Consider the following 12,507-nt stretch of genomic DNA (forward strand, 5'->3'; position numbering starts at 1 on the left):
AACTTATTTGTATAAGATGCACTAGAGTACGAGACTAATATGTTTAAGATTCAAGATTTATATTTTTAAAAATTATTTTGTGAGGAGATAGGTAATTTGGCGGGTCGACGGGTCCCCACGGGGCGGGGAGGGGTTTGAAAAGTTCAACCCGCTGCGGGTCGCGGGGCAGGTGTGGGTACGCATTATAGTTCGCGGATGCGGGTGTGGGTTACCCCTCCTCCTCACCCACCCCGCCCCTTTAACATCCCTAGTTGAGATCACATGTCCCGTTTTTGTGTCCCATCTCCTATCCCAGTGCTTTTATCTTGCGATACATCATCATTCACATAATTAAATTAATAGCAATTTCTCTTAAGTTAATGATATGTAAAAAAAAAGAGTATAGTGAAACACGAGATGAGACACAAAATGGAACAGAGAATACGCTCTCCTTTTTCAGCTAGTTTCCCAAAAAGTTTTTACTTCGTAATAAAAACCAACTATCTTATCCGCTCTTAATTTACACAAATTCTCATTGAAGACATGACATATCCGTCACAAGCTGAAGACGGATACCATTTTACCTCACAATGTACCCACTTTTTCTCTCTCTGCAACACTATTCATGTGGTCCCCTTTCTCCACTAACCCATTTTGTTACCATTTTATCTCACAAAATATCCGTCACAAATGATAACCCGTCACAAGGGAGACCAATTGCTTAATTTAAGCTACATTTTTAGTTTTCAGGTTCCAACTACCTTTTGAGCTACTTCTAGGGGTTAGGGCTCCACACAGCTTAGATCGGATCGGAACTAGAATGGGAAAAAGTGACGAATCTGAGACCAGACCGCTTGAACCGGAATTTTCCATACTCGCCTTAGCCGCTTACTTCTTAACTTTATAAAGAACATTGTTAATTATTAATGCTATACTTATAAAAATGAAGAAATATAAGGAGTATTATTTAACTTTAATAATAATAATAAATTAAGCATATTAGGGGTGTTTAGTAAACGACATATTGATCAATTTTTAGCATATTTAAGGTTTTAACATGTTTGACCAATTAATATGCTAATTTTAGTGTTTGGTAAACAGCATATTGAAACGACATATTTGGTCAATATGATGTTTTACAATATGCTGCTTACCCTAGCATATCGGTTAGCATATTGTAAAATAGGAAAATTTACTTCATTTTACTAAGAAAATTAACAATATACTAATCATAATCTGTCAATTATCAAACACTCAAATTAATTATGCAAATTCTAATATACTAGTCAAATCTTCTGATAAAATCTGCTATTTATAATCTACTTTTATAATTTACTTATAATGAAATTAATCCGCGGTTTAACAAAGAATCTTATAGATAAACTAAAAAAAAAAAAAAAAAAAAAAAAAAAAAAAAAAAAAAACAGTACCCTCCCTGTCCGGATGAAATCTTAAAAAAACTGAACCGAACCCCGGGCAAAATTTTTAATTCCGCTTTTTTCCTATCTGATCCAATCTCATTTTCCTGTCCGTCTAGCTAATTCTACCAAACGGAGCCTCCCTTCTTCAAGCTTTCACTCATTCAATGTAATCCCATTTCTTCCCTTTTCTGTAATTATTAATTACTCCACTGTTTTATACTACTCTGTCTCATTCGTTTGTTTACCTTTGATTAGTCCTCGCAAAGAATAAAAAAAATAAACAAATGATTGAGACGGAATGAGTATGAAACTATTACTATGGTTTATGTACAATTTGCAAGCATAATTAGCTATTTTGTTAGCTTTATTGTTTGTTTGAGTGTTCCGAAACCATGACTTAGGAACTAGTAATAGTTTAATGGCCAACCTCCATCTCAGCGTATTCGTTATGCGAGAGGAATTTTGAGAATTGGGAAGAACAAAGTTGAATGGCGGGAGTGTTAGTTACGATGTTTAGACTTGGTCCGGAATTAAGATCATTTTAGGTAGTGTTTGGAAACTTGGAATTGATTTCATTTTCATGGTTTATGATGTAGAATTTAAAATGTTCTTATTCACTTCCAAATCCAATTTCATAGACTTGTTTAGAGATCACGTGGAATTCAATTCCAAATTTCAATTTTTCAATGATTTTTGGAAAATTCGTGAAATTGGAATTGGATGGGTAGGTCTGGGTCAGGGTGGGTCACAGACCACTTCGACAAGTCTACAATTGGAGATAGTGACGGCATTGAAATGATTATTACTACGACAACAACAGCGTTACCCTAGTGCCTCAATGACTTCCGCTAATTACAATACTATGGGGTAGATATTTGAGTGCCACAAATTTTATTTAGGTTGGAATTGAAAAGGAATTGAGCTCATTTCCAATTTCAAAATCTAGAAAACGCTTGAAATATGTCAATTACGGAATTAAATTCCAACCCTAGGTTCCCAAACAAGTCATGTTTACTTTTGGGAATTTCAGCAACATTTTAGTAATTTTGCATCGTTTTAGTAATCGTAATGTTAAGATGGAGGAACATATATTGTTATTCTACAACAATACTATATTGCTAGTTTGCTACCCTTTCCATTCATTCCACTTTCATGTGTTTTTATCAAAAATTTGTGAGGAGAATTTTGAACAAACATATGAAATAGAATGAATGGAGTGAGTATAATGTTACATGTGCAACTTGGGTATACTACATTTCTTTGAGTTAAAATTTAGAATATTGAAAAGCTCAAATTCATAAACCATCGCCAGTAATGTATCGAAGAGGTTTCACCTCATATTTTGGATTGTTTGTTCTCTAGTCTTGTGTGTGATCATGTAGTACCTTTCGTGTATGCTAACTATCTTGTCTTTTTTTTTGGTCTGTATGTGCCATGATTTTCAGCCAAAAAATTATTAGAGGGGATCGTCGAATGTGCACGAGCTCTTCAAGCAGCAGAATTTGGAATCAGGGTGATTCAGCTCATGCTCGTGAGCAGACTATCTGTATGTTCTATCTTATGGTTCCTTTTTTCTGCTTTGAGTATCTTCATTGCTCCATTGATGTTCTCTGCCACTATCCAGCAATAACTGAGAAGAAAGCAAATCTTATCTCTGAAAACGCAGTTTTTAATCAGAGCGTACGTTTTGTTTTTCTATTCATTTTCATTTTTATACTGGATGCACCTGAAATACTTCCACCATGAGAACATTCCCATGTTTTTTTTTCTGGTTATTTTTTCTGTAGCTCCGTTTCTTCTCTTAAAGCCGCATGAGCTATTGTAAAAGAAAGTCGAGTAACAAGTAAAAACGGTAAAAAATCGATGCAATTCCAAACACAGAACAATCTCTCATACACTTTCCATCTATAAGCCTCAAATATCCAGGCATCGCACTTCTAGCTACTATTACCTATTCCGATAGATTTAGTATGGCACATAATTCATCTTTTTTTTGTTTTTTCTTTTACTCGATTCTAAATTATTGTCTACCATGATAAACCTAACTCCTAGGTATAGCTGACTCTTCATAACTCGGAGCTCGTTCGGGCAAGAGATTATTCTAGTCAAACATGTTTACAGTGTTTTATACAATCTGAAGTTCTACTTGCTGTTTGTGTTTGATAATTTCATCTGCCAATTCCAACTGTGATCCTTTTGTGGGCTCTTGTTCAGTAGGATCTTCCTCAACTTTCTTGACGCACCATTTGTAGACAATGTATAGGATTGTTTGAACCATTCCAAGTAGAAATCCCAAAATGTTTGGTACCTATCCATCATGGTTATTTCTCATTAGGTCTTATGGCACGCAAAGAAAACCATAGAACTGAAAAACTGCAAAATAATTATGAAAAACTTACTGCAATGAAATAGTCTTTGTTGAAAAACCCATAGAAGAACCACATAGTAGCGTTGAGATTGAGAGCTAGTGTGAGGGAAATTGGCATGAACTCCACACTCTTTGTTTTGATCACTTGTCCCTATAAGATAAAGAAAGTGCGCTGGTTTAACATTTCATGGACCATCATATCATTTTTTTTTTCTATCGTTTGTAGTCTTTTCAAGTAACTGAAAATTCATTTTGCTACTTACCATGACACTCAATGGGGCTGCAAAAACACAGATATTGATAGTAGCATTTATCCAGCCTACAACATCAATTCTTTTGGACCCTTTAGTTAGCAAGCATGTGAGCAGCAAAACCAAGCTGAAGGCTCCCAAGTTAAATAGAAGCAGCACCTTCGCTATTGTTTTCTGCATAAGGCGCCAAATTGAACTATTAAGTCAGTACAACGACGTTACTCCAGTGCCAATGGGGGGGTAAAGGAGTTGATGTATGTAGTTGTACCCCCGTGATAACACACACACACACAGGGAGGCTGTTTTTGATTTTTTAGGTTACTCACCATGACTGTTAGTTTACTTACAATAAGGAGGATATTAAGACATTTTGCTTAATTCCATCGTAATTTAACAAAGAGTGGTGGGTTGTTGGCTCCATTGGAAATGGAACTATAAGTCGGTCAGAGAAAATTTCAAGTTTATCTCAGGAAATTGAACAGTTCTGAAATTCTGAAGCTTCTCTTGGAATTTCTCTCCATTTGACATGTTAAGTTTTCATTTAGAAGTAATTAAAATGATTCTTCTTTTGTTTGTTTTCTATCTGCAGTTCTGCACTGCGTCATTTTATGGAAATTATCTTTAGCTCAAATTATTGCTGCATTACCTGTATAGTGTATGGTCATATGAATATGAAATATGATGCTATTATTTATTTTAATATAGCCTGAAACTTTGTTATATTGGGTGCAAAGAGATATCAACTATCTTGTATTCTTGTTTACTGAATCCTCTATGGGTTATCAAGAACCAGGTATACTGAGAGCTGGTTTTTGACATATGTAGATCAGATGTGTAGTTGGGTACTATATAAGTTGCTAAGGTAGAAAGCTATACCTTTGTTTCTTTTGGCGAATACACTACAAATATTGTGAGATAGATAACTTCTATTAAGCATCCAAAGCTGTTGATGGTAATGAGCAAAATTCCATTTGGCTTAAGGGAACCATAGTATAGCAACATCATTGCACTGAGCAGTGCAACAGCATAAGGAAGCGACTTGTATCCTTCCGATGATTTCCTTTTATATATGCTGTAGAAGGTTGGCCTGGAAAATAGAATTGGAGTGTAAGAGGGACCAAACATTTCTCAATTTGCTTTCTTATGGGGATGCTTAATGTTAGAACAATAGTTTTAAAAGAGCTTACACTGGTGAAAGAAACACCCCAACCGAGACAATATTTCCTGTTCAAATGCAAGCATGACAATTATAAATTAGAAGGGAAATATATGAATCATGGAAGAGGAAGAGGGTTATGTAGCAAGCCAAGCATATAAGTTAGAAGCTATACCCAAGATGCCGAAGACATATGCAAGAGTTTTAGATGTGAGCATTGAGAGATTTTGAAGTTCTTTCTAGCTAATGCCTTTCTGTTGTGTTAGAACATGAGAGATTCATCTCACTTCTTTGGCTTAAATATACATGGGACAATGTTAGGCGATATAGATGGTTTTGTATTCAACTCATTCCAAACAAGTAAAAAAGTTTGGCATGGTAGGCAAATTCAGGAAAAAATAGCAATCTCTTGCAAGAGTTTTTGAATCTATGCAGTTAGTTGGAAGAGGTGTATTGGAGACAACTATACGTACAGCTGAGTGGAAGATACATTGTCAGAATCCGTTAATAGCTGTTTCTACTAGTCTTGGCGAATCAGTGCATAGCTCCAAATATACTCCTTTCCCACCACAGAAGAAATGCATCAGAAGGAGTGATTTATTACTGATGGTTAAGTTTATCCTATTCGCAATATTTCTGAAAGTGGATTAGTGTGCGTAGTTAATGGTGTGTATATAACATAAGATATTAGGAGTATTTGGTTCGCTTTAAATATTGTGGTGGGAAATTTTGTTACCATGTCAAAATGTATGATTATGTTGGTTTAACTTGCTAACTGTAAGTTGTAAAAATAAAATTGTGAATATTAAAAAAAAAAGAGTTATTGTTTTTATTTATTTGCTTTGTTTCTTCTTTTGAAATTGCACGTTTTTTCTTTAGTATATGTGGTTGAGCATGGAATAGTTCACAACGCCTTTTGCCTTGTTCACATTCTAGTCGTCATTCTACTGTAAAGCCTGCATTAGAGTGTGATATTACCGTAGCCAAGATTAAGCTCTTTTTATTTTTTCTATAGTTCTTGTTCTATTAATATTTCTTCATACCGATACAGAACTCTTATGCCTCTAGTATTGCTTATATTGTCATCATGGTTCATATATTGAGATTTGTGAAAGAGTTCCTGAGAATCTGATATTGTATTTGCAGTTGTATGATCTATTCAAGCTCGACTCCAAAGAGTTCTTATAATTCTGCCTACATACTATGTTAGAAGGAGCAGATATTTTAACGGCTGCCAGGTATTCAGGTAAGGGAGTTTTGAGTGTCTGATTTTCTAACACTTGTGCGGTTCTTATATGTTATCCTGTTGTGTCCGTGTTACATCTCACATCTTTATGTAGTTTTTGTGCAGTGTAATATTCCACAACTTTCAGGTGCTTTACTAGTGTAAGTTCATATTTCATAATCAAATATTTTAGTCTCTTTCGTAACCATTTATTTCCTGCATAATTTGAACAACCGTCAAAAAAAAGCCAAACGTGTAAAACATTCAAAATGATGATAAATCAATAATGACCTCTTTCCTGTGAGACCGCCAACTTGTTATGACTGAAATAACAGACCCAAGTGCACTTCTAATAAACAGACTTGGAAGTTTGTGAAAAAAGACCCCTTGTTTTTGGCTTCAAATGATGTATTCAAGCGCCACACCCATGTCTTAGTATCAAATGTAGGACACACGTGTGCGATGTAATTTAATGCGTCAGGGTAGCATAGATTGCCGGACCATAGTTTTATGGCTAAACATTTGGGGCCTCAAAACAAAAGGGCGGAGCTCAGAAATTGATTCTTTCCACTAGTGCCTTAGGTTTGAGCTAATTCCACATTGGTGCATTCATGTTTCGCTAATTCTACTTTGGCAACATATTTCCCACTTTCAAAGCTCTTGATCAGAAAAAAAAAAAAAAATCTCATTTGGTAGTCTTAGGCGTAACGTATCCCCTCCATCCTCTTTTGAATTTCCTATTTTCGTTTTTGGTTGTTTGTGTTTTACCGTTCCTAGTTCCTACGTAGGAATCTTTTTTTTGTGTGTTATGTCCATTATATCATTTCGGACCCCAAATCTTTCCTCAACTTTTATTTTCCACCACATTTTATTAACTTCCTTACTTTTTTATGCCCAATGAAGTAGAAAGTTTTGAAATGGGAGGGGAGTGTAGTTTAATTTCTTAATGTAACGACTTTTTTTTCAAAATAATATAGTGCTAAAAGAATAATTACTAATCATTTTATTTAGCTTAAGAACATACTCCCTCCAATTCACAATAAACCTCCCTATTTCCTTTTTCGGTTATTCACAATAACCTCCCTATTTCCTTTTTTGGTAAGTGTTTGTGTGGTCCAAATTTAATTGTATGGTGGGATAGTGTATTTGTGTGGTCCAAATTTAATTATATGGTGGGGTAGTGTGTTTCCTTAATTTTTGTGCCAAAATGAAATGGGAGGTTTATTGTGAATTGGAGGGAGTATTTGTTAAGATCAGATTTTGTCTTATTACTCTACAAGTTCCATTCCCCCTCCCTTCCCTTTCTCTCCCTTTCATTTCCTCCTACCCCTTTCCCTTGTAGTCTATCGCCATGAAAGCGGCTGATGATAGCATCTCAAAATATGGCCGTTGTACCTTTCAAAACCTTGGTAAATTAGACGTGTTTTGGTGTTCCAGCTGATATTGAAAACTATGCATACAAGTATTGAAGCCTCATACTTTTAGTGTGGTTCGTATATTACTCGCTTGGTTTAAAACCCTGCAGGTCTGGTCACAATATTATGATCAAGTGATCTACCATTTAACACAATTTTTTGTATTACCTTGGAGGCTTGACAGCGGTTGTGTAATGCTAATGCTATCACCAACACTGCTAGAAAGTTCATAGTTTGGTATACCATCTTTCTCAAGGACTTCCCTATTTGCTCGTCACGTTTGTGAATTTCTCCAGTTGTTCTTTTCTACCCTTGGTTCATAGAGCTACACATGCCTATAAGCAGTGAATGAGGGTTCAATTGCAATCTAATTAGTAACTCTAAAGTATCCATATGTGTGCTGGTTAATGTCGGAATATATTTATATTTCCTGCTATCTAGTTGAGACTTGAGATTACTGTAGGAGACTTCATCTGACGCCTCTTAACTTGTCATCGATTGAAGTCTACTCGCGATAGGTACTCAAGTTAATGGCATGTAGTTAATCTATTAATTGTAGCCTTGTAGGTGAAAATTCTCTGTAATTTGTGGTTGAAATGCTCTGAAAGGGTGCATTCTTTTTGGCTTGTTTTGCATACTACATATTTAAACTAATGACTATTAATTATTTTGATTTTTGATTTTGATGGAACAAAGCCAAATGAGGCAATAAACTGTTATGAACACTATTGATTTACAGCATGAGCTCTAGGTCGCAAGACTGCATTATGGTTGCTGTTTAAAGGTTTCTGCCGACATATTTTCAGGCTGCGTAATGATCGCATTAATGGCACAACAAACAAGATGATACGGTAAGATTTAGAAGATGACAATTGAATCAATGTTTTGGAGCACAGGAAGACAAATTGATTACAACAAATAGTCCAAAAAGGTGGGAGAGTTGTTGCTGTTTCAGGTACATGGGATTCCAAAGAAGATGACAAGGAGTGATCTAAGAAGATAGAGCAAAATGTGATCCAAGGGGAAAGGCAATGTCTTAAATGGAGCAAAGTTGTGATAATAAACCTCATGATCAACAGAAATACCTACTATTTTAATGAGAACATGGAAGTTGGAGATGTGTAATGAAGTTGAGCTTATCCTAGTAATTGCATGCATCAGTTTTCTGTTTCACTCTTTTTCTTTTTCGTGTGGTTTTCAAACCCTTGTGCTATGAGCCAACTTTACCTAACAATTTGATTTGTGATTAGCTTGTTTTGTTTTTTAAAAAAAATTGATCAAAGGCATGAGACTACCCCATTCTAAAGAGTTGTTTGGTTGATCAATGAACTTAATTTTCCTAGAAACCTAAAATTCATGAGAATTAAGTTCCCTCATCCAATTTAGGTGAATTTTGGAAAAGTGTTTGGTTAATGTAGGAATAAAATTTTACAGGAATTTCCAATGACAAAGGGGGGAGTAGGTAAGCAACTTCCCACATCATGTAGGCATTAGAAGTTTCTGGAAAGTTCTAATTCCTACATTTTCCAAAATTTATGGCAACCAAACAACCCATAAGTGTAAGATTATTGCCTTATCACATTGGTAGTGTTGAGTAGTTTTGTCTAGACCTGGCAAGCTCAAAGGTTGTTCGGTCAAAAAAAACTTTGACATACAAAAATTCCTAGCCACGGGATCCAAATAAGACAATTTTTTTTTCATATCGTAGTTCTCGAAAAGACGATCGATTTGAAAAAAGAAAACCATCACATTCCGTTCTTGTAAACACGAGTTATAGCCTCTTAAAGTTTTCGGATCAAAATTTTGGGTATTTCATGCAAAATTACAAACCTCAAGGACAACGTGTGCATTTTCCATATAATTTATATAAGTCTTGTTGACTAAGAAGACGGTAGCTATTTAAGTAGGATATTGTATGTTATTTTTATCATTCGAGATATAAGAAAGACGCAGCTTTTGTGCAACCGAAAGAGTACAAAAGAAAAGGGAGTCATTGTGCAACCCAGGTTCGACTAGTTTTCGATCCAACCTTTGTTACTGTTTGACGCGTCTTCAAGCAATAACCCGAATTATAGTCAATAGGTCTTGACAATAATTCACCATTGTTCGGATTAAATTATAGGTCTAATCCGAGCAAATATCCCCATGGATTCAAACTTGTCCCTCGGTCTCATGAGTCACGAGTTCGATCCTCACTACTATCATCATTCATTTATTTAAATCGCTTTCGCAATTGTATTACAAGATATGTCCTAAAAAAATATATTGTCGATGGTGAATTATAAGTGTAACACTCCATTCTTACCCGGCCAAGGTAATGGGGAGATGTTACCTTCTCGGTTTCCCGAGGTAGTGAAATCGGAGTCGCAATTGAAAAACAATTAACATAATTAAGTATTTAGTGGATTACATATGCATAAGTGAATAAATGAAATGAATAATACAACTCGTGACTACTAACTAATCTAATCAACTATGCTCTACTCGGATGTCATCACGGCTCGTTCCCGTCTCCCGCAAGCAACCAAAGTTAACCTGGAAACAACTGCTCCCCATATGATCGGAAATATCATATGAATCGACACAGGCCACCCCGGAAATAGGTGACATTTACACGGACACAACAAACGTCAGTTTCAATACACAAACATAAGACACGACTCGATAAGTGTAGACGCAACATAATCATGTGAATGAGACTCGACTATGCAAATCACCATACCTGTTCCGGGACACGCCTGGACGTACCCACAACCACCGGCACCAGGGACAAGCCCACGACACCGCACCTCACGCAAAGGTACTGGGACACGCTCAGACGTACCAGGTCCGGAAGCCAACCGGATCCCCTGGCAGACGTCGTGCCTCAACCACACGAGTCCCCCCGTGACTCAAGTCATTAATGTGCACATCCCCCTTGGAGTGGGATGCTCCAAGGGACGACCCGAGCGCAAGACAGTTTCCCAACCGTCTTACGTCTTCTCAACAATCAAGTACCACCACCAAAGATCTCCAACAACACAATCCCGACCATACATGACAAACAGAAAAACAACATTAAACACGTGACTCTTTCATGAATTCAATCCCACATACACACTAACCGACTCATGTATGCATTATCAAGGAAAGACACTCAAATATGCATACACAATATTGAAACCGAGTAGGATAACCTACCTTTTAGCATAATCCACAAGCTAATCGAAATCACCAAGGATCCATCTCATAAAACCGTCTCTGATGGGATATGTCGCACACCTAGCAAAGATAATTTCCCTAGACACAAATTAATGTAGTAATAGGGGTCGAACACAAGGATACGGGAATTGCGCTATGAAATGCTATGAATAGATTTCTATCAAGGTCGATTACGATTGGTTTGGTTTGTTGGTTGGTTTGATAATTAACAAATAAAACGATATATATGATTAAAGGAGTCTAGAGGACTCGGGTCACACATGCAAACGTAAATATATATTCATGTTAAACTCGGAAGTAATAACATTGTCAATTATTTAGGCTTAAAGACACCCACCTCACGATATTAGTGTCAACCATAGACCGGGTCCTAGACAGTGGTGGAGCTAAGGGAAAAGCAGGGGTGGTCGCCCCCCCTGACAGGTGAAATTTTCGAAGATTTAGTTAAGTATTTCGAAATTTTTTTGAGTGTACCTTATAAAATTTGTCGTTCGCCCCCCTAAAATTTTTCGCCCCCCTAAGTTCAAATCCTGGCTCCGCCACTGGTCCTAGAGAAACTCTTGTTTATGACTAGTTCGTCCTACTACACATGCTTAGTCTAATCCGATTCCGTGCCTCTCGACTTATAGAACGAATCAACAAACTTAATCAATGAATAAGGCCTTTAAACAAAGATTAATCGTGACAATACAAACATTTGATAGAAACAATTAGACAATATTATATCAACCTAATTTATCATTTTACATATATTATATTTTGCATGGCTTCCCTAGTCCCTAGACTAAGGAAAATTAGCTACTCATGTTGAAATGTAAACTACAGACTATGTTGTAAGGAATGCTAGACATGACTATAGAAATAATATAAACTAAAAGATGAATCATAAAATGTAATAACAAACTATGTGATATAATACAAGTACTAATGATAAAACTATATGATAACTAAAATAGAAAGTAAACTAATAAATTAGAATTAGAATTACCGAAATGGAAATGAACTTGAATTAGAAACTTGCAAGGAAGAACATATGAGAACCAAAAGCTTGAAGATAATGAGAACCAAATGTTTAACAACCAAATGCTTAACAATATTAAAACTAAAGATGAAAACTATGAGAGAATTTTGCTTAAGGCTAATAAAGAGTGAATTAGTGTATGAAAGACGTATGAAAAAGATGTCCTACAATGACGGATTAAGGCCCCTATTTATAATAAAACTAGGTAGTATCCCGCGCTTCGCGCGGCCTGTTTTAAAATTTAATTATTATAATTGAAGAAAAATAACATAATTTATATATGACCTTAAATATTTTTATTTAAAAATAAAAATAAATTTAATTTTCTTAGGTTTAACTTCAATATTTTGAAATAAAATACATACGATTTTAATTAAAACTAATAAGTGATAATTAATTATGCATGATCAACGTTTTATAAATTATTTTGTGACTTATCAAATATCATATTAATTAGGGTTTTTTGATAA

General features: G+C 35.6%; 1 protein-coding gene and 2 long non-coding RNA genes across 4 annotated transcripts; 1 reads left to right on the plus strand and 2 right to left on the minus strand.

The window, feature by feature from the left end:
• The first annotated feature begins 1,441 nt into the window (after positions 1-1,441).
• On the plus strand, positions 1,442-9,119 carry LOC141647432 (uncharacterized). The gene is made up of 5 exons (XR_012545739.1): positions 1,442-1,566; positions 2,846-2,946; positions 6,322-6,421; positions 6,527-6,561; positions 8,622-9,119. It is a non-coding gene; the product is annotated as an uncharacterized LOC141647432 (long non-coding RNA).
• On the minus strand, positions 3,247-5,521 carry LOC141647431 (bidirectional sugar transporter NEC1-like). The gene is made up of 6 exons (XM_074455607.1): positions 5,351-5,521; positions 5,207-5,243; positions 4,896-5,106; positions 4,032-4,193; positions 3,800-3,919; positions 3,247-3,708 (listed from the first exon to the last, which is right to left on the minus strand). Exons 1-6 carry the CDS (start codon positions 5,391-5,393, stop codon positions 3,526-3,528), a joined length of 756 nt encoding a protein of 251 aa, XP_074311708.1. The 5' UTR covers positions 5,394-5,521; the 3' UTR covers positions 3,247-3,525.
• A 959-nt stretch (positions 9,120-10,078) lies between the features above and the next one.
• On the minus strand, positions 10,079-12,164 carry LOC141646004 (uncharacterized). 2 transcript variants are annotated; one of them, XR_012545265.1, is made up of 3 exons: positions 12,005-12,164; positions 10,996-11,076; positions 10,079-10,360 (listed from the first exon to the last, which is right to left on the minus strand). It is a non-coding gene; the product is annotated as an uncharacterized LOC141646004 (long non-coding RNA). The 2 variants fall into 2 exon arrangements; XR_012545264.1 differs by having other exon boundaries at positions 10,996-11,094.
• Positions 12,165-12,507: the final 343 nt, after the last annotated feature.

This window comes from Silene latifolia, chromosome 3, assembly GCF_048544455.1.
Source record: "Silene latifolia isolate original U9 population chromosome 3, ASM4854445v1, whole genome shotgun sequence".
Lineage (NCBI taxonomy): Eukaryota > Viridiplantae > Streptophyta > Magnoliopsida > Caryophyllales > Caryophyllaceae > Silene > Silene latifolia.

Bases quoted from the DNA above. Each gene is read 5' to 3' on its own strand.
- LOC141647431 (XM_074455607.1), bottom strand. From the start codon at position 5,393: ATGCTCACATCTAAAACTCTTGCATATGTCTTCGGCATCTTGG. The intron at 5,107-5,206 runs GTAAGCTCTTTT...TCTATTTTCCAG, and splicing joins GGGGTGTTTCTTTCACCAGT to GCCAACCTTCTACAGCATAT. The intron at 4,194-4,895 runs GTATAGCTTTCT...CGCCTTATGCAG, and splicing joins ATTCGCCAAAAGAAACAAAG to AAAACAATAGCGAAGGTGCT.